The sequence below is a fragment of the Lonchura striata genome, chromosome 20 (assembly GCF_050655825.1).
Source record: "Lonchura striata isolate lonStrDom1 chromosome 20, ASM5065582v1, whole genome shotgun sequence".
NCBI lineage: Eukaryota > Metazoa > Chordata > Aves > Passeriformes > Estrildidae > Lonchura > Lonchura striata.
Window position 1 is genome coordinate 8,924,225 of NC_140722.1, and position 27,926 is coordinate 8,952,150.

Here is a 27,926-nt window from a genome sequence, read left to right on the forward strand (position 1 = left end):
CAGCCAGGGAAGTTCAAATAAGTAGGAAGCTTTATTGCATACTGATTTCTTCCTGCCTAGAGGTTGTCTTCAGCTTAGAAAAATCACAGAGAGGGCCTTGATTCACTCCAGTTACAGAAGATCCCAATTATTCTTAGGATTAAAGAGAATGCACAAAGAGACTGGCAGTCAGAGCAAGGCAGTGCCTCTGGAATTGGTGTCCTGCTAGGAATATCCATTTCAACCAGCACAGCTGGATTTGATGAGGTCTTTTCCAGCATTAAGGATTCCATGATCCAATGACCATTGTGCAGTTGCTGATTTTCATATCTGTTTTTACCACAGGTCAAAGTTACAAATCAACACCCCAAGTGAAAATCAAGTTCTACTTAATTTTGTCTCTCCCCACTACATAAACAGCAGCATAACACGGCCAGTAACACCCTGCAGGAACATGGAGCTGGAGCAGCAAGGATCTTGGCAGTTAGGAGGAACAGCCATTCCCTGGGCTGTTCCTCCCCTTCAACATTCACCTATTCATTTCCTTCAGAAGTTCCTTCATGTTACCAGCCTCCAGCCTGTTAGACTAACAAATCAGGAATCACAAAGTAAGATAGTAGAAAATTAAGTCTTTTGCATTGGCAACAATGTGTAGGTTGCTACATAGGATGCTCAGAGGCCAATGAAAATACTTAATGTAAGAGATTCCCACCCCCCACCCAGTTGGAATCCTTGGCTCAAGTGTTTTTTAAACACAGAAAGAGAATATTTGTTTCCAAACTCAGGAAAGAATCAGATGTAATAGGAATCCAGTGGATCACCTTCTTTAAAGGGAACACAAAAGTGTGTGGAAAGAGACTGTCCATTGCTTGGCTGGCTCGGAGTTCCTACGTGATGTCCTTCTTTCTTGGGGGGCGATGGATGTTCCTCACCACACACTTCACCATCCATTCAATTCCTTCGTTCACCCCTTTGCTAGGGAAGTAAGACAAGCAGACAAGGTTTTAAAATAAACCAACAACAAGAAGCAACCAAGAACAGATACATGGATCATACAGGCTCTAACTGAGCCCTTACATGAGGAAGGGAGGGACTCTACACCATTATTTGTTGGCATTTCTGTGTTATTTTTCACACAGGCAAACAATTGGCATCTGATTTCTTTTAGCTCAGCAATATATACCTCCATCCTTTATTTTCCTGGTGTCTGTGCAAGTCTATACCAAACTTAGTCACCAACTCTGTGGAAATCTTGGGATGAACAAACATCAAACCCACTTGATAGCTGGTTTGAGATAATTTTGCCACAAACCCCACACCAGTTGTACAAGATCTTGAAATCTTGGTTCCAGCTTTGTGTAATCATCTGTGCTGGGAATGCCAAGCAAGTCAACACCCTAATGGTCTGCACAGCTCCCCAGTCATGACTTCCATGAGTTATTTATTCTTTTAGTGCAAGCTCAAACTGGAATTTTGAAAGGAAACCCCACACAGATCAAAACTAGAAATGTTTGTACAATTAAGGTCATTATCTAATATTTCTCTTCCAGTCAGTGCTTGATCACTGTTCACTGTGATCATTCACCTGCTTAATGGAATGTGATTTGTAGCAATGCAGACAACAGATTTTTTTAATGGTTCAAGAAGTTTTTGTTCTCTTTTGCAGTAGCTTGTATGATAAGGCAGAAAAAAATTCAAAGCTCTAGATTTAGCCCAGGCAGTAATTCAACCAGGAGCGTTTCCACTAGCTGGAACAAAACTTTTGACTTATGCCAAGTAGCACTTTTCACTTCAAGAACTGAAAGTACAAAGAACAAAAGTATTGCCAGACTTAATACGCAATAATGATGCTGAGATGTCAAGAATCCAGTGGGCTGGTCAAGGTCGTGGCACACAGCTGTGCAAGCCCAAATTAGGGTCTGTTCTAGTCATCAAATCTTAAACCACAGGCAGCCCCATGCAAGAGGACTCCTGGAAACTGTGATATCATCCCCATCACAAAACCTATCTGCATGCCAAAGAAATTGAAAGCAGAAACATAATTATGGCAGCAGCAGAGAAGCACCACCCATTTCTCTGGCAGAGGCATCAACAGCAGCATTTTCAACTGACCTCTGCCATAAAAGCCAGGAGCTGCAGCAAACAGCAAGGATGATTGTGTAAGGAGAATGGATGATACAGGACAACAAATATGCCTCCAAGTTCTGCTGCTCTCAGCCAGCAGTACATTTCCACTGTGTTTTACAGGCAGGATTTACAGATGAAGTTACTGAGCTGGTGCAAGTCCAAGGACCTTGAACAAGTATCTGTCAGTGCTGAAAGGAAGTAAAGCTCCCTTTCAAGGCTTAATAACTCATGTAGTGCTGCTCTGTGTGTGACACCCCACAGCTGCTCAGTCAATCAATTCTCAGTCTACCCTTTCTCATACTCACCCAGTAAGGGCCGAGCAGGCTTGTGTCAGACAGTCTCTCTTCCCAATTTTGTTAATGCAGTCACTAAAGGCTGTCTTGATATCAGGTATTGACAGACAAGTCTGCAAAGGGAAACAAAGTAGAGCTTGTTTGTGCTCCAAGACGTGGTGACCTTCTTCCACAATGAATCCTACCATGACGGCAGTCTTGCATCAGTCAGGATGGCAACGCCGTCAGGTTAAACCCACTCACCTCTTTACATTCCAAAGAAATGAGCATATTCTTTTTTCAGCAAAGAGAATGCTGTTTGTTGACAGTACACACACTGCCTCACCTCCCTGATCCTTGATCTCTACAGTTCTAAGCAAATAGTCCTGAAAATGAACACAACCTACATTTTCTAATGATATCTCTTCCAAGCTGCTCAACAGCTTATATTTACCAGGACACTACAAGAGCTTTAATATTTACAAAGCCTTTTGAAACAGTGTCCCTGCCACAAGCCCAGCTGACTCTTTGCCAGCATCCTGGGCACTCTCACAAAACAAGCTGTGATTTTTCTCAGTTCTCAGCACATTCCTTGACATTATAGCCATGCCTCACCGGCACTTGTCTGTTTGCACTCAGAGAAAACACTGGCAGCACTGAATGCAGCACATTTTCTGATGCCTGATGTCACTGTGCTCTTGACCCCCAACAGGACCTGAAGTTCTGTGAGTGTGCCAGGAGGTGCTAGGAACAACAACACAAATCATAACCCCCCCAGTAAATCAGTGGATTACTTTCCCCACATAAATCAGAGTGTCACCACAAAAATCTTAAAGCTACAACAAAAGCAAAGCTGCCCAGCTAAAATCTGGACTCAACACCTCCCTGAGCACTCAGTGTTCATTTTTCCCTCAGAAGCCTTGGACAAGCCATTTTAGCACTTCAGCTAGCCATGTGCCCACCTTCCCTCCTCTCTGCAAAGACATTCTGAACCTTCAGCAAGTCTCAAATATGTGTTTGGAACCTTCAGTCAGGCCCACATACATGTTTTGGACAAATGTTTACACAAATGCCAAACAGGACCCTTTGTGAGTCCTGACGATTGGCCAAGTGAACGTAAACTCTGAGAAAACAGAAATATGAAAATTGTTACCAGCCATCCATTTGCAAAACACTGATTCTGGAGAAATAAATACAGGAAATTTTTGTGGAGAACAGTAAATTTCATTGCTTGTATGTAGGAGAGGATCTTAAGAAATGGCTTGCAAGGAGTTTAATAACACCCAATTCACCTAATTGCCTTTGACTCCATTAACTGTGCAACTTTTGATGACTGTACTTTCTTATGACCACAGCTGCATTTTAAACTTGCCCTTTCAATCAATGACCTGGAAACTGTATCCAAAATGTTACTGACATCATTCTGCAAAACCCTCAACAATTAAGGTCAGATTTTTGAAAAGTGAAAAATGTGCAGTCCATACAGATGAGCTGTCAGCCACAGGATATACAGTTAATTAAAAAAAAAAACAACAACAATTACTAACAATTACTAACTTCAGAGGGAATCAGACTGGGCTTGGGAGCTGGAATTCAAACCAGTTGGAATTAAAACTAGGTCTGGAAGATGGGGAATAGATTACAACCCACCAACCAACCAACCTCTACTGGTTTGTAAAAGCTGCTCCCTTAACCTGGTATGGTGTCCACTGCCCAATAAGAAAGGCAGGTCCAATACTCAACAACTGGGAAGGAGAAGGAACTACATGTCAGTAATTTGAGCTATTTTTCACATCTATGGTTTTTTCAGTCAATGAGACTTGGCAGCAGGAAGGTTAAATCTCAAGGCAGCTGAAATTGAGCAAATGTTTCTCGAAATTGAGAAGCTTCTTGAAGCTTCTCAGACTTTAGTATCATTGTATAATGACATTCTTTTGAGTATATCCTTTTCTTCTTCTTCTTGAGTCTACCTTTCCTACTCCTTTTCTGAATGATGATAAATTTTAAAATATCTTAAAATAAATCAGATACAGTGTTCAAGGTATGAAGCAACAACAGAGAGCACAGTCATGCTGTCCTCGATTCCTCAACTTCTACTTGCACAGGTAGCAAAACAATCAGACAATGAACTTCCCAACACCACCAGCAGACCAGGTCACCTGCACACACCCAGCAGCACAGAGACCCCACATCCTTCACCTTGGCCCATCCTTGAAGCCTTTAAGAGTCCACTTTTCCCCCTGTAGCTAACAACTACAGCCATTTTTATCTCCCAGTATAAATCACTGTTATAACTTCTCTTTCCCACCTTCTGGTAGAGCTGTGGCCTGCCCCACCTTCCAAAGAGCTGCACAGCCATGGCTTTCCATGGAAATCTGCATCAGAAAGAGTTCTGCTTCTGAGGAGTCTTTGCACCATTCACATTGTCACAGCAGGATGTCACTGCATCACCAATACTGTTTTGGGGAACATCATTTTCCCCTTGGGATGAAGTAGAGCAGCACAGCAGACAGGTAACACAAAATGATCAATGTCTTGTTTTAGTGTTCCAGGGAAAGCCATGAACTGGAATCTCATGTGACAGCAGGGGCTGAGGCAGATTACCCATCACTTTCAGCAAGGGGCATCTGAGCTTCTCATGCTTAGGGGAAAATGTCAGCTGTGGCTTCCAAGTTCCCCTTCTTCCCAACCACATTACAAAATATTTGTTTACAGATGTGCTTTGTTTCTCAGCTGCAAACCCATAAGCCAAGGGCAAAGAAGGGAAGCTGGATCTGTGACCACATCAACAGTGCTCTATTACAATAACACAATGCACAGTGACCTTTCAGGAATGATGCTATCTCTCAGCCAGTTCACAGGAACCTCGCACACAACACATGACGAACCAGATTTCCATCTCAGCTTCCCCAAAATAACACGCTGTAAAACATCTTTTGATGAAGGCTCCTCCAGGCATAATCTAGCCAGGACTGAACCAAATTCCTCCTATGAAGAGTTCAGAATAGCATTACCCAAAGTAAGACTCAGCAATGGCACACCTAAAAATCTATCAAGCAGCAAGGCAAGTTTTAGCAAAAAAAGTGGCATTGTAGAGCCTTTGCCCATTTCCCAAATCCACTGGAGCAAAGACAATGCTGCTGCCTGGTCTGTCAGGATAAATCCAGAAGCATGCATAAAATCTCAAGTAGAAGCTTATTAGTCATCTCAAGAGTAATCAACCACCAGAATGGAACTAAAAGAGAAACAACACCAAGGTGGATTGCCTAAATAAAATACTATTTCACAAAAAGTCTGACTCACCTCACCCACCTATGGTTTGGGCCTACCCTTTATACAAGTTTGTTTTAAATTAGAATTTAAGCTTCTTTAAATTTAAAGAAGGAACAGATTAGCCTCAACTAAAAACATCTTATTTAAACTAAAAACTAATTTTCCAGGGAAACTGTTGGAGGTCTTCAGTTGGGAACCAGAATGACTTTCATGCAGAAGGTCTGGTTTCTGTGTGGAAATGAAATTACTCTGCTACTCACCAGGACTCCAGAGGCATGAGGAGGCTTTTCAACATTCTGGAGATTTCAAATTAAATTTCCAAAATTTAGCATTAGATGAGGATGGCGAAACTTACTCCCATACATGGGTCATCATAGAGCACCCAGTAATTTTCAGATTGTTACATTTCAGATGCTGTTTTTGACAGGTCATGCTTTTCCAGTATTTTGAATAGTGTTGCATAATGCATTCTATCCTCATAACAGTTAATTGTAAAGCTCAGAAATATATACCTTGTGTAAACCTTTCAACAGCTGTATTCAAATCAAAACAGCAAATATCAACTCTGATTCTGCTGGTTTTTCTGCAATAAGCCATATTTTCAAAAGTGGCATTCTAAGTTGAAAGGGAGTTCACAGAAATTAGTAGGTATTAGATATTTTATTTCTCTCCTACAAAGCAATAGTTCCTTTAAAAACCTGAACAAATTCCTTTCTCCAACACACATTTGACTCTGTTTTTAAAGTATTTATATTATAGTCCACTTTTGAAGCCCTTGCTGAACACAGAGCATTCTCTGATACCATAAAACATCACATTCAGTATTGTGAGAATTAGAACTGGTGTTTTGCAGTCAATGACCATATTTTATCCCCTGGAATGACCAAATACCACTCATACTTGGCAGTGCTAAGAGGACACAATGTACCCTGGGGTTCCCAGCAGAATTCTTAATGCTTCATGTAACTTCAGGATGCATCAGCACTTTTGTTATTTTGATAATAGAATGTAAACTTAAAAATCAAACTATGTCAGATGTACTATTTCTGATATATTTGATCACAAGCCTTCTGCTGGCCTCTACAGACATCATCATCAAGAATTACCCTTCATCTCCAAATACCAGCAAGGTTAAGTACCACTTATCATCCCTTATCATGGTTCAGGACAGAGGAATGCTGGTGAGAATTTCCTACAGTTTTATGTCTGGAGATCCAGAGCAGAAAAATTGCTATCAATGCTAATTATCAGTTTTTTCCAGAGGTCTTCCATTCTGCTAAATCAGAGGAAGAGAAACAGGCTTTCTCAAACTTGTTTAAGTGAACCTCACTAATTACTGAAAAATAAGCTGTAATCCCCTTAGTGATTTGTTAATAGCATTGATGTCTCTTTGCTGGGTCCATATCCAAGATCATTCTGTAGGAGTGAACCTCTACATACCCAGTGCAGGTATTTCTTACAAACAAGCAAAGCAAACCTCCAGTGGGTTTAGCTTTGCTAATCTCTTGTAGCTCTACAACTGCATGAAGGCACTAAGTCTGTGGGCTGGTCTTGGACCCTCCAGAGGAAGCAAGAAGCCAGATTTGCTTTTGAAAGGCTGTTCCAAATACCTCTTTCTAGCAATTTAAAGAAGCCAAATTGTTCAATTATTTGTCTTTAGTCTGGTTAGAGTGTCAGAAAAGCCAGTGTCTGCAGCTTGTAAGAAAATATGTATATACAACCAAGAGAGAAACTGGAACAACTTTCCAGGTCACTTCTTGGACTTTATCCTCAACAAGTCAAGGCAAGAGTGCAGGCTGTTCCCTGCAGAAAAGCTGTGGGGTTGTACAGAAATGTGAGAGTCAATATTCTGGTTTCCACAGAAAAAAGACAGACCATTTCCCTACATTCCAGAAACCACAGCAAAGTCAGGACCATAAATCAGGAGTTCAGACTTGATCTCATGCTTTTACATGGAATTACATTTCTCTTATTTCTAAGACTAGATAATCTAGATAATCTAAATGAATTACATCATCCAAAAACCAATCTGTGTTGTACTCATTAAAACCTGCTCTAGAGCCAAGTGATTTCTATGGAAGCCTCACGTGTTTCCACAAGTGCAACTGCTCGGACAAGTGTAAAGTGCAGAGGAAAGAACCTGAGAAGTTTTTGCATCCTTTGGAACAGAGACTGAGCCCAGCTGCCAGGTCTGCTGCTCCAAATCCTACTGCGAGCCTCTGGCTCCATCTAGAGACGAGTCACTCCAGCTGCACTCCTGCAATTCCAGGTACAATTTCCAGGAGGAAACCACAAAAAACACCACTACCACCTTGGGTACTCTCTTCCTTTTTTCCATGCTGGGGGAGGTAAGGATGGCCCAGGATGTGTCACCTAAACACCACACCACCCACAAACTGCCAAACCCAAACCCTTACAGTTTACCGTTCTGTAAAGCTTTATCCAAAGCTTTACAGTCCTGAATACACTGCAAAGAATTCAAATTATATTATCAGAAAAGGAGCATTCCTTGCCATTCACTGTTGTCACTGATGGAATGCTCTACAACAAACTATTAAACAGATCTTATCCAATTATGGGGAAAGGATGATTTGCTTCACATACATCTGTTGCGCTATTCCTGGGTTTTGAAAGAGCAGCATAAACAAAGTGCACTAAACATTTTTTTCTGAATAAACAGGAAAAAACAGCATCAATATAGGCAGTCACACTACATGAAAGACCCACTATAGCTATGCATTTTCTTCTGTTTACATAAAGAGTTCAAAACTATGTGCCTGTAGGAAGCTCACTCATGGCACTGAAAAAGGGCTGGAGGAGAAAGGAAAAAAATACAACTAAATTCAAAGTAATTATTTCAAGTAGTAGGAAAGTACCAGAGGATCAACTCAGGACTGTGGAACAAATTTAACATGAATGCATAGTTCACCTTTCCAAGGCTTATTTGCTCATTTACGTAAATCCTCCATATTTTACCTCTACATCCTGCTTGTTGGCCAACACCAGAATGGGAACCCCTTCCAGAGCTTCACTGGTAATCATCTTCTCTACAAAGGACAGAAACAAAACCAGATTTAGCCAGTTCTGGAAGTTGTACAAATGCCTGGCACAGATTCTCTGGACAGAGGGATGAAGCCAGAAGCTCCCTCTTGCATGACAGTTTCATTTGATACAACCTTCCAGGACAGTTTGGTGACACTGTACTTACCAAAAGCTCTTTTGGACTCGGAGAGCCTCTCCTCATCAGTGGAGTCAATAACATAGATCACCCCGTGAGATTCAGCATAGTACTGGAAGGAGAACACAGATATTGGTGCCAATTCTCTCCCTGATTTGATTTTGGTACAGTTTTGATACATGTGGAGATCAACCAATTAGAGGCAGCTGTATCCACAGTGTGCCTGGACAGAATGGAGGCACACAGCCTGTGCTGCCTGTTCTGTTTGCAGGTCTGATCAATACACCAGGTGGAAAAGCTCACCTGTGTCCCCCCAAAGCTCATCTCTATGGCACAACCCCAGATCTGGGTTGGTAATTGCTGTCTAACCAGTAATGCAAATATCAACCACGGAAATAGTGGAATTTCTGAAAAAGTGTTACTGCTAAATACTTGGGTTGTCAATAAGCCTGTGTGATTACCAAATGATTTTAGTGGTTCAGTTCTAAAAGAACTAAAAGAAATCACAGAATCACAGGATGGTTTGTGTTGGAAGGGGCCAACCATCTCATTCCAATCCTCTGCCAGGAGCAGGGAGACCTCCCACTAGATCAGGCTGATCAGAGCTCCACCCACCCTGGCTTTGAACATTTCCAGGGATGGGGCAGCCACAGCTTCTCTGGGCAAGTTGTATAAATCAAATAAAAATAAAACAAAACCACATTTCTAACCTTGTCCCAAAGTGACTGCAGCTCCTCCTGCCCACCAAGGTCCCAGAACATGAGCCGAGTTTTGCCAACATCAATAGTTCCAACTAGAAGGAAGGAAGAAAGGGCAATCCAATGAAAACTGTAAAGCACAGACACCTGCACAGCCCACTCAGAAATCTGGGGTGGGACAGGCTTGTAGGGGAACAAATCACAGGCAACAGCAGAGCAAAACCTGCACGGAGTGATCACAAATATAGATCAGTATCTGTGCAAATAATTCCAGAATTGGGCCAAGGAATGAACTCTGGGGAAATATAGTTTGAGGACAGCACTGAAATAGGATACCTGAAGTTTTAATACTTTAAGAGTTTCTCCTCCTAAGCTAAGTCTATTTTATTATCTATAAAAAGACCTGGATAGTTGGGAGATACAATCTCTGCACCCAGGAACTATTATTACCTCCTGAATTCTTAAATATTTAAAACAAAAAACAGCTGTTGTCTATCTATGTAAGAAAGCTGAAAAAATTCCATGTGGATTTACTCACTGTTTAAGCCTACAGTGGTTGTGATTTTGGACAAACTCATCCCTTTGTAGTTCTTGTTAAATCGGGTTTTAGTTTGTTCAAGGAAGGTCTGAAAAAGAATAAGACAAAGTCAAACATTTTACTGGCTGGAGTAATCCTACCCCAAAACTGTCTCTTCATTTCTGCCCAATCCTGCTAGAGCAGATAGTGCCCTACCTAATTTTGGACAAACCACTCTTCTTACTCCCTATTTTAGCAAGAAAAGAAGGGATCACATGTGATTATGGGATTACCAAAGCCTCAGCCACATCCCTGAAAGCTTGTACTAAATTTAAGTAATGAGGAAAAGTTGATTGCTTGGTGTGACATCACTAAAGTAACTCAGGATGACCCTTGCTGGAAGATTTATCCCTGGAGGATGTTTAGGATTGTGTGTGCCCTCCACGGAGTGATAAACAGCACTTACAGTTTTACCAGCATTGTCCAAACCCAGGATCAGGACACAGTACTCATCTCTCTGGAACATGTATTTATAGAGCCCTGACAGCAGCGTATACATCCTGCTCCTGCAACAAATGCCAGGAAATCAATTAACAAACAGCTCGTTCCCAAAAGCCTCTCATGCCACAGCACAAGTTTTTCCCGATGCCAGACAAACAAACGATGTTACTCTTTCATCAGTACCTCTCATATTTAGGCAATCCCAGGAAAAATCAGAGATCTAAGAGAGATCATGAAAATAGCTCACAATCAAATTTGGGGTTTAAAGGGGAACTGAGGAAGGACTCAAACACCTCTTGCAGTAAATGTAAGACCCAAAGAAAATGAAGTGGGCTCACACAAATACAAAGAGCAGGTATTTGGAGCAGGGATCTACAGAAGCTCAGAGCTGGGTGCGCACACAGAGGCACAGGGATGCAGGGAGCACTGGCAGCAGGCGCTGCAGCTGACTCACGGGCATTGCAACACCCCTTCTGTTCGAACACAGATAAAGGGAACCTCCAGGCACAGCCTTTGAGAGGCAGCTGCCTCTAAGCAAGCGCGCGGTTAAATAATCACTTTGAAGTCCAACACCATTACCTAAAGGGAAATAAAAGCGTTTCAAAGCAGGAATCGGATGGGGGTTTTACAGTAAGGGAGGACAGGGCACGAAGGGGCTTCAGTCCCACAGGTACCGGGGCCGCCCTTGGCCCCCAGCTCCTGCCGTGCCCCGGGCAGGGGGAGCCCCGGCCGCTCCCCTCTCGGGACAGCCACTGACCCCAGGCCAGCCCGACCGCCGGCCTGCTCCTCCCTAAGACGGGAGATCCTCCATAAGATCCGGGATTTCTCGCCCTTTCCCTCCCTGTCACAGCCAGTGACGGCTGAAGGAGATCACCGGCCCTACCGCCATTTCCCCCTAATGGCCCCGCGTCACGTCCCGGGCCAGAGACAGGTCCCGGCCCGAGCTCCCGAGGGCAGCGGGCGAGGAAAGAGCCCCGAGCCCGAGCCCCGCGGCCCCTCACCTGATCCGGTGCCGGTGTCAGCCCGGAGCTGGAGTCGCCCCTCACGACTCCCCAGCGCCACCAGCCGCCGCCATTTCGCGCCCAGGACACTGGGAAATGTAGTCCTGTCGCCGCTGCGGTGGTGGTGCGGATGGTGTCTGTGGACTACAACTCCCGCAATGCCCAGCGCCCGGTACTGCGTGGGTGACGCGCTGCGAGCGCAGCGGAAGTGGGGGCGCTGCGGCCGGAAGTGGGGTGTCATGGCGGGTGCCATGGCGGCGGCTCGCCGGGACTGAGGCTGCTGAGGGCGCGGTGCGGCCGCCGAGGGGCCAGTGGCGGCTCAGGGAGGTGCCGCAGCTCTGGGGCTGAGGGAGCGCCCAGGCTGCGGGAGGAGCGGTGCCGTGCGGGGGCCCGGTGGGCGAGAGTGGACTCCGTGGCGGTGGAGGGCAGGGCCAGGCCCGGCCTCTCCTCGGACTCTCCCGTCTCCTCTTATCGTCTGTTTCCAGCAGGAGCATCGCCCTGGGCATTTCCGAGGGAAAGAGCGGGACGGCGGGTAGATGTCGCTTCTGCAGGCGAGGACTTGTTATCCCAAAGTACTTGAGTAAACTCTGAATGTTTTGAGTTCGTGGAGAGAACGCGGGCAAAAGCGCCTTTGTTGTGCTGAAAATGGATGAAGAGAGTCTGGAAGCAGCGATCCAGACCTACAACGCCCAGCTGGAGCAGGTGGAGCTAGCGCTGGGGGCGGGTCAGGACCCATCGCAGCAGTCGGACCTGATGCAGCTGCAGGAGGATTTGAAGCAGCTGATAGAACTGACCGAGTCCAGCCTGGTGGCTGTGAAAAAGAGCAAACTTCTGGCCACTCTGGATACAGATGCCTCCTCCTCCTCCCCAGCAGGTCTCCCAGGGCAGGATTCCCACCGGGAGAGCTCTACCCAAGATGAGGAATACGCTGCTTTTAAGGAAGCCATTGCTGGGCTTGGAGCAGATGAGGAGCCTGCAGCTGATGGCAACGAGATCTCCTCGGAGAGAGAGGGAGAAACGGGGGATAAACCCAAATCCAAGTGCAGTGAAGAGGAGGAGGAGTCTGAGAGGGAGGAGGAGGAGGAGGGGTTGAGCGGGATGAAGGTCAAAGCCCCCTACTACAGCTCCTGGGGAACCCTGGAGTACCACAATGCCATGATTGTGGGGACAGAGGAGCTGGAGGATGGCAGTGCAGGGGTCAGGGTGCTCTACCTGTACCCCACCCACAAGTCCCTGAAGCCCTGCCCCTTCTTCCTGGATGACAAGTGCAGATTTAAGGAGAACTGTCGGTAAAGAGAGAGGGGTGGGAGAGGCCTTGTCGTTCAGAGGGTTAATCCTCGTCCTCAAGTGCTCTGTGTGGCTTTCTTACCCAGGGAGATTGTGCCTTAGTGTTTTTAAAATGTGCTGTGGTGAGCAGTGGCACCAGTTTGGCTGCTCTCTATAGCTGATGCACAGATGAAGTGGAAAATCCTGTGGGAAAGATGCAGAGATGTTACATAACTGAGTGGCTGAATTAACGACTGATGAAGTATTTTAAAACAAAACACCCAAGTCTGTGGGTAATGCACACATGGCAGTTGCACAGGGAGGTTGTATAGGCTCCATTTTTGTGGATCTTCACCAGGATCAGCCCCAGTGAAGGTGCTGGGCTGGAGCTGGGCTGTGATCCTTACCTTTGTGAAGGTGCTGGAGCCCTGCCTGTCTCTGATCCTGTTTATCCCCATAGTCAGGAACTTTTTAATTGGATGTGTCACTAGCAAGGAAGTTTAATTCTCTGGGGTGAGACACATTCTTTGTCCCATGACATAAATAACATGTTTAAAGTGAAACATGAACAACTTTATAATTACAACAGCACGTGGTCACACCTTCCTGATTATGGTGAAGGTTCCTCACCTCTGACACTCGTGTGCATTTCTTTTGAGGAAGGAAGGGATTTTCATTTGAAAACTCCTGTTCCTCCTTCCCTGCAGGTTTTCCCATGGTCAGGTGGTGTCCGTAGAGGAGCTCCAGCCATTCCAGGAGCCTGACCTGAGCAGTCTGGGGGTGGGCTCAGCCTGCCTGGCCAAGCACAGTGATGGGATCTGGTACACGGCCAAAATCACCGGTGAGGGGGGCAGGGGCTTGCCCAGGGGGAAGGTGGAGGCTGAGGCTTATGTGGGTCTGTAACTTGGCGTTGTGGTTAATGACAGAAAAACATAAACTCTGTGGCAAGATCTTGACCTAGCTGAGGAAACGGTCTGAGTTTTGTGAGGCTCGAGGAGAGAATTGGCTGGGAAACAGGAGATACAAAGAGCGAGAATGTGGAAAGGAAATGACTACGAGGTCATTAACTGCTCCAGGGAAGAGGGAGGGACTGCAGGAATTTACATGTATAGTAGGTGAGAATGGCAGTAATCTGTCTTGTTTAAACAAAAACCAGGGGAGCTGGCCCTGCCCAGCAGCTGCTGATACAGGCCTCCCTCTGTCTTGGGAAGAGGAAGGGTTTATTCCTTCTTTCCATCTTTCTTTTAACTGTTGTTAAAAGTTTGAAGGGAGCAAGTCTAACTTCTTTTTAATTCTATTTCTCAACAGCCCATTTTTTTTTTATTTGTAGAGATAAAATTTTGGGTATCAACAGAGGAATTGTGGAAATAGCTTTTCATTGCAGTGAGTGCTTCCCCCTCCCAGACAGAAATAAAAATCACAGATTAAACCCAGAATTTTTTAGAACTGTTCCTTGGGACTCCCCCCTGTCCTGTGTTGTTCTGCTGGAGCTGACTCTGCTTTAGCTCCCTGTGTGCTGCAGCTCCTGTCCTTGCTGTGCCCTCTGTAGATGTGGACAGTGGCTACTACACGGTGAAATTTGACTCCCTGCTCCTCAAGGAGGCCGTGGTGGAAGGGGACAGTGTCATTCCACCCCTGAGAAGTGAAGATGCTGCTGAATCTGGCGAGTCTGATGAGGACAGTGTGGATGATTCTGGTTATGCCAAAGGTAAGGGAGTGGGGAGAATGTGAACAAAAGTGACTTGGGATTTTGTTCTTCTTTTCTCTGGGACTGGCTGACTGTCCTGGAGCTCTCACTTTGAGTGTCTCACCTCTGATGAAAGAGCAGTTGATCTTTTTATGTGTTCCTAAAAGATTGAGAACAGTAACTGGCTGTTATGCTGTAACTGCAAACTAAAATCTTTGTGCAAATCCCTGGGCTAATGAAGGCTGGAGAACTTCCTACAAGTGGAAGAAGAGGGTGTGATATTTTAGAGTTCCAAGCTCTGAGCCTGTTTCTTACATGTCTGGCTGAGCTGAGTGAATAAGTGAATCATCCCTGGGAGCTCCATGACCCAGGAATGTGAGACCCAAGGAAATGGGAGTGTTGGGCTCTTCCAGTGCCTCAGTGAGGCTGCAGGAACAGCCATGCCCTGTTTTGCTGCTGAAAGGTGACACAGAGATTGCCCAAGTGACTTCTTGGAAGTGGCACAGGCAGTGCTGTCCCTCTGGTGGTGCCACAGCTGCATCACAGGGACAAAGTCATGTCCTAGAGCTCTTTACATTTAACCTGACAAAAATTATTGGATCCTAATAGCACAGAATTAATGCTGTGGCCTGAAGGAGCCTCATACCAGAGACAGGAGCTGGAGGCACAGGATAATATTAGGTGGCAGTGTGCTAAATTCTACTCAGATGTGTACATTAGTCTGTATTGTTATCCTGGAAGGAAGGAAAAGAATCATAAAACTCCTGGGTGATTCTGCCTCTTACTGGGAGATGGTATGTACATTAAATCAAGTGAAACCTCACATTTCAATCACTCCTGTGCAGTTCATGGAAGGTGACAATTCAGTAAGAACTGAGTAAAGCTGGAGGCATGACCAAATGGTTTTAGGGTTGGAGAAGTGAATAGTACTGTCCTGTGAGGAATGCTCCACACAGCAGCTTTATTCATGATTCCAGTTTCACTGATTCTCCTCTTCTGTACTGCAGTGATAGATTCAGGGGTTCCAGAGAACGGGGAATGGACCCCTGCCTGCAGCTCCTCTTTCGGTGGCTGGGAGGCCCATACTCGTGGCATTGGCTCCAAACTGCTTGTTCAGATGGGATATGAGTTTGGAAAAGGTAAGGAGCAGAGGGTGGTCCTGGGGCTGTTAAGAAAAACCCAAGATTTTGGTTGAAGCCAGAACTTTTCTGTGCTGAAGGGCCACTTGGCTGAGGCTTAAGCAATGTGGTAGATCACAGCAGTGTTGGAGGGAAGAGGGATGAGTTATTTCATGGAAGTACAGGCATGTGGGGCACCAACCCCTGTATGGTAATGGCAGACAGTGGAGGCACCTGGAAGCACGGTCAAGTTCCTGATCAAAGCCGTGAGAACGCTGTGGAATGTTCAAAGGCTGGAGGTGGAGGGGAGCTGATCTGCAAAGCTTCTGATGTCTGTGTTAATGCATCTCCTGGCCTGGACACAGACTTCAAAGCCTGCTGAACTCGCTGCTCCCACCCAAATTGCATGGAGCCTTGGGGGCTCTGGAAGGGCCTCTGTGTCTCTGGTTCTCCCAGAGGAACCAAACCAGTTTTAAGTAGAACCTGGCTTGAGAAGCTGAGGATGTGAGGCTGAACCCGGTTTCACAGAAACCGGCCTGACAAATGGCCTCGGGCTTGGAATCACAAATCTCCTGCTGTGAAAGGCTCCTGGCCTGGCCTTTGCTGGTCCCTTGGCTTGGACAGAAGTTCCAACTTTTGGTACTTCAGAAGCCTCTTAGCTTGTTTTAAGCTTGTGACTGTCAGCGTGAGCTTGTGGGGGGAGGTGACTCGGCGAGGGAATGCTGTAATGACTCGGAGTCTCTCCTCAGGCTTAGGGAAGAACGGCGAGGGCAGAGTGGAGCCAGTGCAGGCTGTGGTGCTTCCTCGAGGGAAGTCCCTGGACCAATGTGCTGAGGTGCTTCAGAAGAAGAAGCAGGGGAAGCTGGAGCCAGGCAAATCGAGGAAATGCCGAGCAAAGGGAAGCAGCTCTGGACAGCCGGGCGGCCGTAAGGCCCCGCGCAACGTGTTTGACTTCCTGAACGAGAAACTGCGCGGGAAGAGCGCCGGGGACAGGGCTGGGGGGATGGCTCTGCCCCAGAGGAACAGCAAAGAGATCTACCACGCCAGCAAGAGCACCAAGAAGGCCCTGAGTGTCAGCCTCTTCCAGACCACGGAGAAGATTGAACAAACACAGAGGGATATCAGGGGAATCCAGCAGGCCCTGGCGCGCAACATCGGGCGGTAGGAAAACGTTCTTTGGGATCGAGTTGGTGGTGCTTTGGGGCAGAGTGGGCTTCAAATGAGATGTGGGAGGAACAAGTGAAATGTGTCTGGATGGGACTTAAGGGGAAGTGGAGGAGAGAGTTCAGTGTGTGCTTCAGACCAGCATGGACACTGGCAGATGTGTCTGGAGTCCTTTGGCTGGAATTCAGGCTGTGACAATGAGAGGAGCTCTCTGAGGAAAGGTGCTGGAGTCCTTCTTGTGACCACCTCTGCAGCACTACTGTTGAGCATCCCAAGAGGACATTCCCTAGGCCAGATAGTGCTGAGCATCAGGTTATTCCTGGCTCTCAGCAGGTCCCTTGGGCTGATCCTACAGGAAAGGGCAAACCCTCCTGGGATGGAACAAGCTTTGGATCTTACCATGCAGGATGACATTGCCACTGTGCTTCTTGCTTTCAGGCACAGCATTGCTGCAGCTCAGCTGGAGGAGAAGCTGGCTGATGCCCACAAGCAGCTGGGGCAGCTGCAGGCCCAGGAAGCCAGGCTACAGCGGGAGCAGAAGAAAGCAGACACCCACAAGAAGATGACTGAGTTCTAGGTGCTGAGGAAGGTGTTGGACTGCAGGAGTTGTCCTTCTAGTGCTCCTAGCCTCAGAGTCTCAATGAGGTCTCCTGCTGTGCTGGGCCTCAGGCTGCTCAGCCTAAAACTGGGCAAAAAAGCAGCAGTTTCTGGATTCTTCTGAGCTCTTCTGGGAGGGGGGAGGAGTGCACATCCATCCAGCCCTGAAAGCATTCAGTGAGTTGGGCCTTGGATGAGGCCTAGCTACAAGGGATACAATTCTCTGCTCTCTTGCACACTTCTTTCCTTCCTTTTCCCTACAGTAGCAGCTCCATCCAGAGTCTGTGGGAGCTCAGGTGATAACACTGCTGGCTACAAACCAGCTGAGGGGGTTTGGACAGCCCCACATCCTGCCATTAACTGTGGCTTCTGTCTGTGGCCACCTGCCAAGCACAGGTGCAGGCAGCATCCCGACCATGGCTGGGTGAAAACATCAAAGGTCAAGTGCTTTAGCTGCTCTCTGCCTTCTGTTTTTTACTGTGGGTTTTATCTGAGAACTCCATTTTGGGGGGAGCAGTTCTTTGTAGCCCTCTTGTAAGGAAGAGACAAAACTGACAGTTCGGAGGTGGAACCAGCAGCCTGGAGCATCAGATTTCAGCAGTTTGACTGTAAGAGTATCCCAGGCCATGCTGTAGCCAAACTCATTGGCTTGGCATGGAAAGCTGCCTGGTTCCACAAGTAGAGTGCCATAGCTGGGGGAATAAGCCAGCAGCATAACAGAATTCCCAAACCTATTCAGGAACAACTCCACAGGGAACCTTGTGATTTTTGCCACCATTAGTTGGGTTTTTCTGTCCAAGGTGGCTCACTGGGCACAGGTCCTTTTACTAAAAAACTCAGGACCCAGATCCAGGTTGGACTGGGCCCTGGATGAGCACAAAGAGGAGGATCAGGATGAGCCCAGTGTGCAGCCCAGCAGTGGGAGAGCTTGGGGCTGGGCTGGAAGCAGGCCAGGCAAGCCAGATGCTCTTCCCTGCCATGTGGAAAGTGTTTGGATAGGAGGGATGTCCTCTCCCCTTGGTTACATTCTGTGGTGGTGGTGGCTGGTCCTTGCCTCAGAGATGCTGGTTTCATCATCTGGTGGGATTTCTGTGTTGTAAAGGCTTTTTTTTAAAAAAACAAAAATAGTTTGCAATTCATGCCAGTATCTTAAGAACACCAATTTTTTTTTTTAATTTAAAGAACCAACTTCCTTTTATTCTGTGAGCAATTTTTCAAATGAAAAGGTTCCTTTAGTACCCCCTTTTTTATCTATCCCTAAGAAGAGATTAAAAAACAAGCTGTCAGCCTGGGCAGGGCAGTGCCTGATTTGCAGGGTCAGGCTGCCAAACAAACAAGAAAATCTGAGACTGAAGAAGATACGATCAGAGCCATTCAGGTTGTGTGGGATTTCACGTGGCTGCAGACACACCTCAGAAACGCAGCGAGACAGCAAAACCAAACAAGATGAACATCTTCAGGAAGCCTGTGGGAGTGAGTCTGTGCTCCTGAAGAGCACCTGGATCATGCTGTGGATGTGGGATGTGTCATGGGCTGCCTCAGGCACTTAAACATCCATCCCTTCCTATTGAAATTGGCTGTACTGTCGTCATTGTTCTGAATTCGTGTTCTCCACACACGGGGCTCAACTCAAGGGTTTAACAATGGCCCTTCCCTCACAAATGACTGTTTGTTTCTCACACTTGAGTGCTAAGTAATGACAAGGATTAATGTGCCCAGCTTAGCATGGATGCTCACTGGAGCGGCCGTGATTGGAAAGCTGAGCTGGGCAGAGAAAATTTGGGGGGTTTATTTTGTGCTGTGAGGCTGTTGAACATCATCATCTCTTAGGAACTGGCTGTATGAGCCCTGTGTCTTTGCCAGGTCCTATTTTGACCCTTGGGATCTCCACAGCCTGACTTGTCAGACTCCTATTCCAGCGGCTGCCACCTCCCACCCAGCGCAGTTCACATCCCCGCTGAATAAAGTTGGTGTTTCTTTTTCCCCCCTCTCTCCTTGTAAGGCGTTGCTCATTTGCAAGGTGATGAGGATCCGGGGCTGCCCGTTCTTTCCTCGCACCGCCCGGCGCTCCCGCAGCAGCCGGGCGGGGAGCGGTGCTCGGGTGTGCCGGGAGCCCGGCTGCGAGCACAGACCCAGCCTAGCCCGGGCTGAAACCACCGCCTCCGCGGCCAGGAAGCCGTGGTGTGTGTGCTCTGTGTCTGCTCACAGCCGGCTGCTCCTCGGCGAGCGGGAGAGCTCACCTCGGGATGTTGGAAATGTGCGGGAGGCCCTGACTGGGACTTGCTGCGGGATAAAAAATGAAATTCTCCAGGCTGGCCGGCAGGGAAGAGAGCGTGATTGGATCCCTGTGCTCCACACTCACCGGATTTTGAGTTCCTGCAAGTAAGTGGTGGTGGCTTTCCTGCCTGGGAAATGAGGACTCTGCAGCTAAACTGGGGGGAAACCTTAAACCCCCAATGTATACCAAAATCAGCATTGTCAGAAATGCTCTTGGGGCTGGATAGACTGGAGAGGCAGGATTCCTGCTCTGCTCTGCTCTGGGAACCCTCAGCTGGGTTCAGCTTTGTGAATTGGGTTCCAAGCTGTGTCGTTCCGTGCTTTGTGCTCTGTAGCTGAGCTTGAAAGGGAAGAAAAGGTGGTGGAGCTTGGCAGTGCTGCTGGGATCCCATGGCTGGCGTCTGGAGGCTGAATGGGAGCCCGTTGCTTTTGGGGTGAATGAAATCAATTCAGAGGCCCCTGGCATTGTGGAAATTTCCAGTTGTTTTGTGGGGAGGGGGACAGGAGTATTGCTGGTGTGTGCAATGGGAAAGTGCTGAGCTCTTTCTCTGGGTGAGGAGGCTTCAGAATGTGGTCCCTGAAATGCTGTCTTCTGGAAACCTAAGATGATGTAGAAGTAGTGCATCTGTGGCAAAGGAAACCACTGTGGCAGGCAGATGGTTCTGGGGAAGACACATCTCCTTAACACAGCCATGCTGTAGTTTGGAATCTGGCTCCTCATGACAGCAGCTCCAAGCTCTCTGCTGGTCTCCTGCTGTGGCTCAGATCTGCAGAAAACCTCTTGAGCTGCTTCTTGCCTTAAAAGAGCATTTTTCTGCCCAAGCAAGTGTTCAGCAACCAGGGAAGGGCAGGAAGAAAGCAAAGTGCTGAAATGGTTTCAGCCTCGAGCAGAGCCTGTGGTGTGGGCTGACAGTCGCTCACCTGAAAGTTTTAAAGTTTTATTTTATCATCAGCAGTGATCAGAACTGCAGCCAGAAGTCTGCATCCAAGTTTTCAGGCATTTGGGTCTGGCATTTAAAAGTATGGTTGGCACTCTCTAAATGAAAAGCCCCCAGAGGTGTTTGACCATGAAATCTCATTACAGATATAAACAAAGTGGGTAAGATCTCATGCCTGCTTTTTTGAAATAGTCTTAAAATTCGCTAATTGCACCCCATGGTCCAGGGCAGATTCAATGTTGTGACTGACTGTAAACAGAGCTTTCTCCTTTTGTAATTGAAAAGAAAAAAAATCTATCTACTTCTGCTTCTTGGGCCTTTTTTGAAGCACAACTCCCTGGGGTACCTGAGCAGAGTTTGCTGAAGCTGTGTGCACAGTGGCTGATGGAAATCAGCTCAAAATGTTCCTGTTGGTTTTGTGCAAATAGGCTTTAAGTAGCTTTGCAGACTTTTTTTCTTGCCACCCTGCACTGAACACTGTGTGGTTTTATCTGGGGAGATGAATCAGAGGCCAGGCAGAATCATCAGCAGCAACACTTGGTTTTGCAGTGAATTTAATCTTGCTTTCAGGAAGCCCAGATGAGGAACTTGCACCTTTTGTAGGACTCACACAAAACTCTCACGTCCTGGAGCAGCAACCCATCTGCCTTAAAGGTGTCTGTGCTGGGGTGTCACACAGAGGGGAGTGATCCTGCTCAGGGGGCTGTGGGTGTTGTCACACGTATGCAAGGGCTGTGCCCGCCGTCCCTCCAAAGCCACCTCGGCTGGGCTGGCAGAGCCAGCGCCTTAGGAAACTTCTGCTGAGTGTCCTGCCCCAGGGAGCAGCCCCAGGACAGGCAGATCATCAATAATTTTATTGGCAGGAAATTCAGGTGTAGGTTTCAGAAGGTGTGGCTGAGACTTTGCCTTGCAAACCTGCTCGTTCCTACCTGAGTGTCTTTAGTCAGGCGCTGGGTTCTGCTCGCAGATCTGTGATTTTGGGAGACCCAACGTGTTTTGCCCTAAGAAGTGGCTTCTGCCAGTGACTGGTGAGCCTGAGCACTGAGGAGCATGCACTGCATGGTTTCACTGCTCAGAAATCCTGGAGCAACCACCGACCTGCTCGACAGAAAGTAGGCTAGAAGAATTTCTCTGCGTTCATTCCTACTCAAGGAAGTCTCTCAATCTTCAAAATTCAGGGATGACAAATCCCCCTGCTGTGGGATAAGCTGCCCTGTGTGTGCCTGCCTCAGCATGCTGAAAGCTCCCACCTTGATTCCAACATCACACCAGCTCCCAGACGTCAAACCTTGCTAGAAGTTTGTCTGCTCAACTCCAGCTCTCAGCTCTGCCCTGGTCCTGCAGCCCATGATTCCATCACTCTAATGAGCTGAACGAGTCCAGCAAGGAGCTCCAGGCCCTGTCTTAACACACAGGCCTTGTTGCAGGTAATCCGAATAATTAAATTATGCTCAGACAGAAAAGCTGTGTTGTCTAATTAAAACATTGGAAAGGGAGCAGCCTCCCCTTCCCAGCTCTGATCTAAGCCAGTCTGTCCAGCCTGGTTAGTCCTTAAAACCTCTCTGTCTCACTTTCTACCTTGAAATAATTGCTCTCCAGGGTTCATGCTTCAGTCAGGGCTGTTTCTAAAGGCATGGGAAGTTCTTAGATAAAAGGATGCTTGCAGATAAAAGGGTGCTGCAAATGGGCAAAGACCTTCTGGTTATTGGGGTAAAAATGTGCCAATGATGTTGTGTGACCCAGGGTGCAGGGGAGAGGGGAGCTCCCCTCACCAGAACTCATCTGGGCTTTGTCATCCGGATGAAGATATGCAAGAGGGTGAGTAAGAGGTGCTCAGCACGTCCCACAGATCTCTGGGTCCCCATCTGTGCTGGTGGAAGCTGATCCTGCTCAGCTCTGCCCAGGGACCCGACTGCTGGCCCCACCTGGATCAGCTACTGTGGCTTCTTGAAGCTGTGTTTTACTCCAGGAACTGCCTCCATCTCCCTTCAGATCAGGCATTTCTTGGGTGCTGGTGACAGGCCAGCCTTTTTTTGTAGAGCAGGGTGCACAGAGCTGAGCTGTGCAGAGCTGGGAGCCGCAGTCACATCGATGCTGGTGAGGGTGAATGGGTGTCACCTTTGGCTTTGGGTTTGCAGCGTGCTGGCAGCAGAGCAGGGATGGGGAGGGTGGCATGGGAATGATGGGTCAGGGCTCACCAAAAGCCTCCTGGGGAAGGAAGGAGGTGATCCTGACAGGCTGGGGAGCATCTGTGCTTTGTGTCACGCTCCCCAGCACCCTCCTGCCCCTGCACTGCTTGCGCTGGTGCTGCTGCAGTGTGCAGGGAATGATTTTTGCCCTGAAAAAGCACAGGGACAAGGGCTGGATTTGGGCAAGGCGCAGCTTTAGGCAGAGGAAAGGGGTGGGAAGATGGGGTGTTTTCTGCTCTGGTGTCACAGCAGAGAGCAGCTGCAGACCTGGGGCACAGGGAATGTGTGCATCCATTGCAGAAGGAAGGTGTCCTAGTGTGTTCTGCTGAGGCCAGGGCATGAGAAGGGAGAGCAAGGAGATGCTGAAGCTCACCCTGTTTTCAGGAAATTGGGTCGTACTGCCTGTCCTTCCTGGCCTCCCCTATGCTCAGGAGCAGTGTCACTCCCATCCCACAGCCCGGGTTGGTGTCCTGGTGTCCCCAGAAAGCACTCTGTCATTTCTAGTGTGTCTCCAGAGGGTTTTCAGGGCTCCTGGGCATCTCCTTTTCACCATTTCAGTGGCAAATTGTGAGCTCAAATCCTGCTGGTTCTGTTGGATTGTTTTTTTCAAAAGGAACTAAAATCTGAAGTTTTCCCTGGTGGTGACAGAGCACCCACTGCCAAGTGTCCACATGGGGTTGGGCACTGGAGGTGCTATGGTGACTCTGGGGACAGCAGTCGCTGGCCAGAAAATGGGGACACCCGGTGAAATGTCCCCATCCAGAGCATCCAGGGAGACCCCCTGCTGGGGGACTGTGCTGTAGGGGTCCCTTCAGCCCTGGGGGTCATGGAGCACTATTTGATGCCATGGTGAGCCCAGCAGCTCCTGGCTGAACTCCAGCTCGTGTTCTCTCTCCTCAGAGCTCAGCCCTGCACTGGTGCTGCAAGCGGCTCCCCCATGGCTGCTGCCAGCGGCGAGGGGACAGCAGGGACCCGGCTCCTGCCAGCTGGCACTGTCCTGGCCCTGCTCGGTGGCCTGGTCTACCTGGGCACCCTGTGTGCTGCCTGTAAAAGGTACGTGCTGCCCACGGCTCCTCCACCTTCCCTCCTGGGGCTGGGAGGGGGCTGGGATCTCTCAGTGGCATTTGGTGGCTGCACATGGAGGCTGTGTGCAGCCATCCTGAGCTGGGACCGTGGGCTCTGCTGCTCTGCTCACCCCAAGCCCCCAGCTGTGCCCCAGTGCAGCTCTACCTGGCTTGGTCCTGCATCCTGTGTGTCACAGCCCCCTGGAACCAAAAACCTGAGGAGCAGCCCAGCGAGGACTGGGCTGTGAGCAGGAGGGGCAATGCCAGGGGCAATGCTGAGGGTGGTGCCAGCAGTGCCCTGCACAGCTCAGTGGGGTGCAGGATGCAACTGTGATGTCCCCAGCCAGCACAGACCCTGCTGTGGGGCTGGGGAAGAAGCAGGATGTGGGTTTTGGGAGTGCCACACTGGGGACCCGGGACACCAGCTCCTCACCCCTGGCTTTGCCATCTGCCTTGGGCTCAGCCCCACTTCTCCCTGCAGGAAGGGCAGGAAGAAGGTCGCTCCGGATGGGGTGAAGCTCGTGGATGAGGTAAGAGCACATTTTGGGGGGCAGGATCAGCCTGGGGGTGGTCTGGGCTCTCAGCCCAGCCTGAGGGTGTCTGTTCCCCCACGGCAGGCCCTGCTCTGCCGGACGCAGCTACGGTCACTCAGCAAGTCGGACACGAAGCTGCACGAGCTGTACCGGGTGAAGGTCAGAGACGACGGTGAGTGGCCGTGGAGCAGGTGGAGCCCGAGGGGCTGGTGGCCCTTGGCAACTGCCTGCAGTCCCCACGCTGCCCATCAGTGTCATGGGCAGACGTGCCACAGCGCTGGCACAGGGGTTGCCTGTTGCATCCCCTCATTTCCTCTTCTCTCCCACAGTCCAGCGTCCGGCCAGCCTGGATCTCCCCGGTCCCACGGCCCCTGGAGGCAAATCCCTGCATGGCTCTGGCCTCCTGCACCGTGAGCTGCCCCAGATCCCTGTCCCTGAGCCCCCGGGCACTTCCCCAGCCCCCGACCAGACCTACTCCAACCTGCTCTTCACCCCGCTGAGGAAACCAGCGCCAGACGCTGTCTATGAGTGCCTGGCGGTGGGGGGGGAGGGCACCCCGGTGACCCCCATGCCAGCTGGCACCCAGGTGTCCCCTCCACGGGCTGTGCATGGGGCAGCTGATTATGCCTGTGTCCATAAAGTGAAGAAGGCAGTGTCGGTGGAGGAGCAGGATGGGGCTGTGGCAGGACCCCCTGGAGCACAGCACTGCGGGGATGCTGCAGGCACTGCCCCTAAGGCCAAGGTAGGACTCTGGGGGGCAGCAGGGATGGGACACATGGTGGGGGTCATTTAATTCCTTGTCTCCTTGTAGTGCCCATATGTGGAGCAAGGTATAACTTAGGATCCGCTGCCAGAATCTTCCTGGGGATTCTTGGCATTGCCCCTGGAATTGCCCCTGCTGCTCACAGCTTCCATCAGAAGATGGGGGGACAAAATCATTAGGGTACCCTGCAGTGGGCAGGGATTGCCCCCAGACCTCCACCCCAAAAAAATTTCCTTTTGCAGCTGGAGGAGATGTACTCGACGGTGTGCAAAGCCACCAAGAAGAAATCCCAGGTCTCTGCATCAACCCCGAGGGCTGTGAAGGAGGCAGGGTCTGGGTGGCCTCCCCCATGCCAGCAGGAGGGGGCCCCAGCAGCCCCAGGTCCCCCTGACCCCTGTTATGAGTCCATCAACGACAGAGCATGGGCTGCTCAGGCCCGTGGCCCCGACCCTGACTATGAGGCTGTGGACATTAACTGGAAGAAGGCAGCAAAACGGGACAAGCCAGGGAAGCCCTGTGTCCCCGAGAACCTGTACGAGAGCGTGGCGGACGTCTGGGCAGGGGGGTCCCAGAAAGGCTCTGCCCGGACAGCAGCCAATGGGCTGGAGGTTTACATCACCAACCTATAGCCCCCTGGGAGCAGGGGCAGTGCCACAGGGGCTCCCACCTGGCTGGACACCGTCAGGTGCCAAAGGGACAGTGCCAGCAGCCCTGTGCTCACCACAGCCCTGTGCCCTGCACTCACTCTCTGTACATATTTTGTGTTACTTTTCTATGAGTGTCCTTGTCCCATCCCGGCCCAGCTGGTGCCAGCAGGTTGCTGGTGGGATGTCCCAGGATGGGCAGTGTGGGGGTGCTGGTGTTGTGTGGGACCCCAGTGAGACAGGGCTGGCACTGGTACCGAGATGGGGACAGGGTGGGGACCAGTCATGTTTTGGGGTAGGGCAGGTTCAGGCACCAGCCCCATACCTTGGGCTGCAGGATCAGACCCCCATCAGGAGGTTTCTGCCATGACTGAGGGTCTCTGTCCTTGTCACACTGCCTGGGGGAGACCAGGGCCTCCTCCAGCCCCCAGGCAGCCCTGAGAAGCTTTGCTCCCATCACAGAACATCCCTTCCTATGGGGAGATGGTGTCAGCCTTGTGCCTCCATGGAATTATAGAATATCCTGAGCTGGAAAGGACCCACAAGGGATCATTGAATCCATCTCCTCACCCTGCAGAGAGCAACACAGAAATTCCACTGGTGTGGGCTGTGGGCTCTCCTCCATCCTCCATTCCCACCCTTTCAGACCCGTGCAAGGGTGTCTCCATGGGCAGCCCTCTGCCAAACACCATTAAAAGGCTGAGAGAAGGTTTACACCCTTAAACTGAGTCTGAATCCCTGGTTCTGGGGGCTCTTGCTGCTGCTGCTGCTGGTGCAACTGGTGCTGAGAGAGCAGCTGTGAGCACAATGTGACTGTGAATGCACCTGCCCTGGCTGGGTGGTTTGGCACCTCTGAAATGGGGATACACAGCCACCAAGAGCTGCTGAACGGGGTGATCTGTGCCCGAGCAGAGCCTTGCACGGGGCTGAGGTAGGAGCCAAGCTGGGGTTGCTCAGCATTTGCTTCCTTGCTCACCTCCCCATCGCTCCTGTGGGTCCTGCAGCCTCCTTGTGCCAAAAAAAAAAAGCTTGGGTGAGCTGGGTGTGTACCAGAGCTTAAACTTCCTCCTCTCCTCCGCGGTGGAGCTGCACATCGTGCCCCAAGGGCCGCCGTGGCGAGGCAGTGACGGTGGCCCTGGTCACACGGCCAGTGGCTGCCTGACCTGGTGGCACGATGGTGCTCACTGGAGCGGGGTGGAACAGCAGCCCCCGTGCCGTGCCGTGCCGTGCCGTGCCGTGCCGTGCCAGGCTGTGTGGCAGGAAGCGACGCGCCCTCCCTCAGCATCTTTGGCCCCGCACCGCGGCGAGTGAAGAGATGAAAACCGAAAACGCAGCGCTCAGCAAACCCCGCTGAAGGCGTTAGAGCTGGAGGCACCCCAGGCGTCGTCAGCCCGGCGCTCGACACCGAACCACAGCCGCCCTCGAGAGCTTCTCCCATCCCCCTGCGAGATTAGGGCGCTGATAGAGCGCGGCTGGTGCCGGTGCTGCCGCGCTCTTCCTGCTGCCAGTCCTCCACAACGACGCGTGGGCTCTCCCCACGCTGCCCCCGGCCGCATCCTTCCCCTGCTCCCCTTCTCCATCATCCCACCGCACGTGGCTGGGTCCCTCCTGCGCCACCTGCATCCCCTGGGAGCTGTTCTGGGCTGTGCTGCCAGGCACAGGAGCATCACTTCGTGTGGGATCGGTGTGGCTTCACTCCGGTCCCTGCGCTGCCCGTGGGGGTGTGGTACCACTGTGCCACCTTCCTGGGGAAAGGCAGCCTTGGGATGGCACCAGGGAAGGGAAAGCTCCTGCTGTGGCGGAGCTGAGGTGGCCAAATTTGGTCTCCAATTTGCCCCAGCAGAAGCTGCGCAGGGCTGCCCGCTTGCCCGTAATTCCTGTGGGACTTGGGAGAGCCGGGCTCAAATAAGAAAACAACTGCCCAGTCCTCAGGGTGATGGAAAACGTGCCTGGAGCCCTTGGCTGGAGGCTCGAAATCTGCCTGGTGAATGAAGAATCCATCCCAAACATCACTTGGAGCCTCAGGGTCTGGTCGGGAGGGTCGGAGCTGGGGTCAGAGCGAGGGGAGAGGGTAGGGCTGGGAGCACCCCCGCTCGGCCCTGAGGGACAGGCGTGTGCGGGGCTCTGTCGCCGCTGCGAG

General features: G+C 49.9%; 3 protein-coding genes across 5 annotated transcripts; 2 read left to right on the forward strand and 1 right to left on the reverse strand.

Annotated features, from left to right (window-relative positions):
- Positions 1 to 12: 12 nt before the first annotated feature.
- ARFRP1 (ARF related protein 1) lies at positions 13 to 11,637 on the reverse strand. 2 transcript variants are annotated; one of them, XM_085558163.1, is made up of 9 exons: positions 11,547 to 11,637; positions 11,000 to 11,124; positions 10,511 to 10,610; positions 10,066 to 10,153; positions 9,540 to 9,622; positions 8,860 to 8,941; positions 8,628 to 8,698; positions 2,412 to 2,512; positions 13 to 954 (listed from the first exon to the last, which is right to left on the reverse strand). In XM_085558163.1, exons 3-9 carry the CDS (start codon positions 10,601 to 10,603, stop codon positions 867 to 869), a joined length of 606 nt encoding a protein of 201 aa, XP_085414289.1. In that variant the 5' UTR covers positions 10,604 to 10,610; positions 11,000 to 11,124; positions 11,547 to 11,637; the 3' UTR covers positions 13 to 866. The 2 variants fall into 2 exon arrangements, with proteins under 2 accessions (XP_085414289.1, XP_021383008.1); XM_021527333.3 differs by lacking the exon at positions 11,000 to 11,124.
- Positions 11,638 to 11,756: 119 nt separating this feature from the next.
- ZGPAT (zinc finger CCCH-type and G-patch domain containing) lies at positions 11,757 to 19,368 on the forward strand. Its single transcript, XM_021527424.3, has 6 exons — positions 11,757 to 12,835; positions 13,520 to 13,653; positions 14,362 to 14,520; positions 15,507 to 15,638; positions 16,367 to 16,778; positions 17,220 to 19,368. Exons 1-6 carry the CDS (start codon positions 12,192 to 12,194, stop codon positions 17,356 to 17,358), a joined length of 1,620 nt encoding a protein of 539 aa, XP_021383099.2. The 5' UTR covers positions 11,757 to 12,191; the 3' UTR covers positions 17,359 to 19,368.
- LIME1 (Lck interacting transmembrane adaptor 1) lies at positions 19,363 to 26,507 on the forward strand. 2 transcript variants are annotated; one of them, XM_085558160.1, is made up of 7 exons: positions 19,433 to 19,760; positions 21,561 to 22,020; positions 23,683 to 23,835; positions 24,328 to 24,376; positions 24,464 to 24,551; positions 24,709 to 25,121; positions 25,385 to 26,507. In XM_085558160.1, the coding sequence occupies exons 3-7, from the start codon at positions 23,720 to 23,722 to the stop codon at positions 25,769 to 25,771; spliced, it is 1,053 nt and encodes a 350-aa protein (XP_085414286.1). In that variant the 5' UTR covers positions 19,433 to 19,760; positions 21,561 to 22,020; positions 23,683 to 23,719; the 3' UTR covers positions 25,772 to 26,507. The 2 variants fall into 2 exon arrangements, with proteins under 2 accessions (XP_077643201.2, XP_085414286.1); XM_077787075.2 differs by lacking the exon at positions 21,561 to 22,020 and having other exon boundaries at positions 19,363 to 19,760; positions 25,385 to 26,499.
- Positions 26,508 to 27,926: the final 1,419 nt, after the last annotated feature.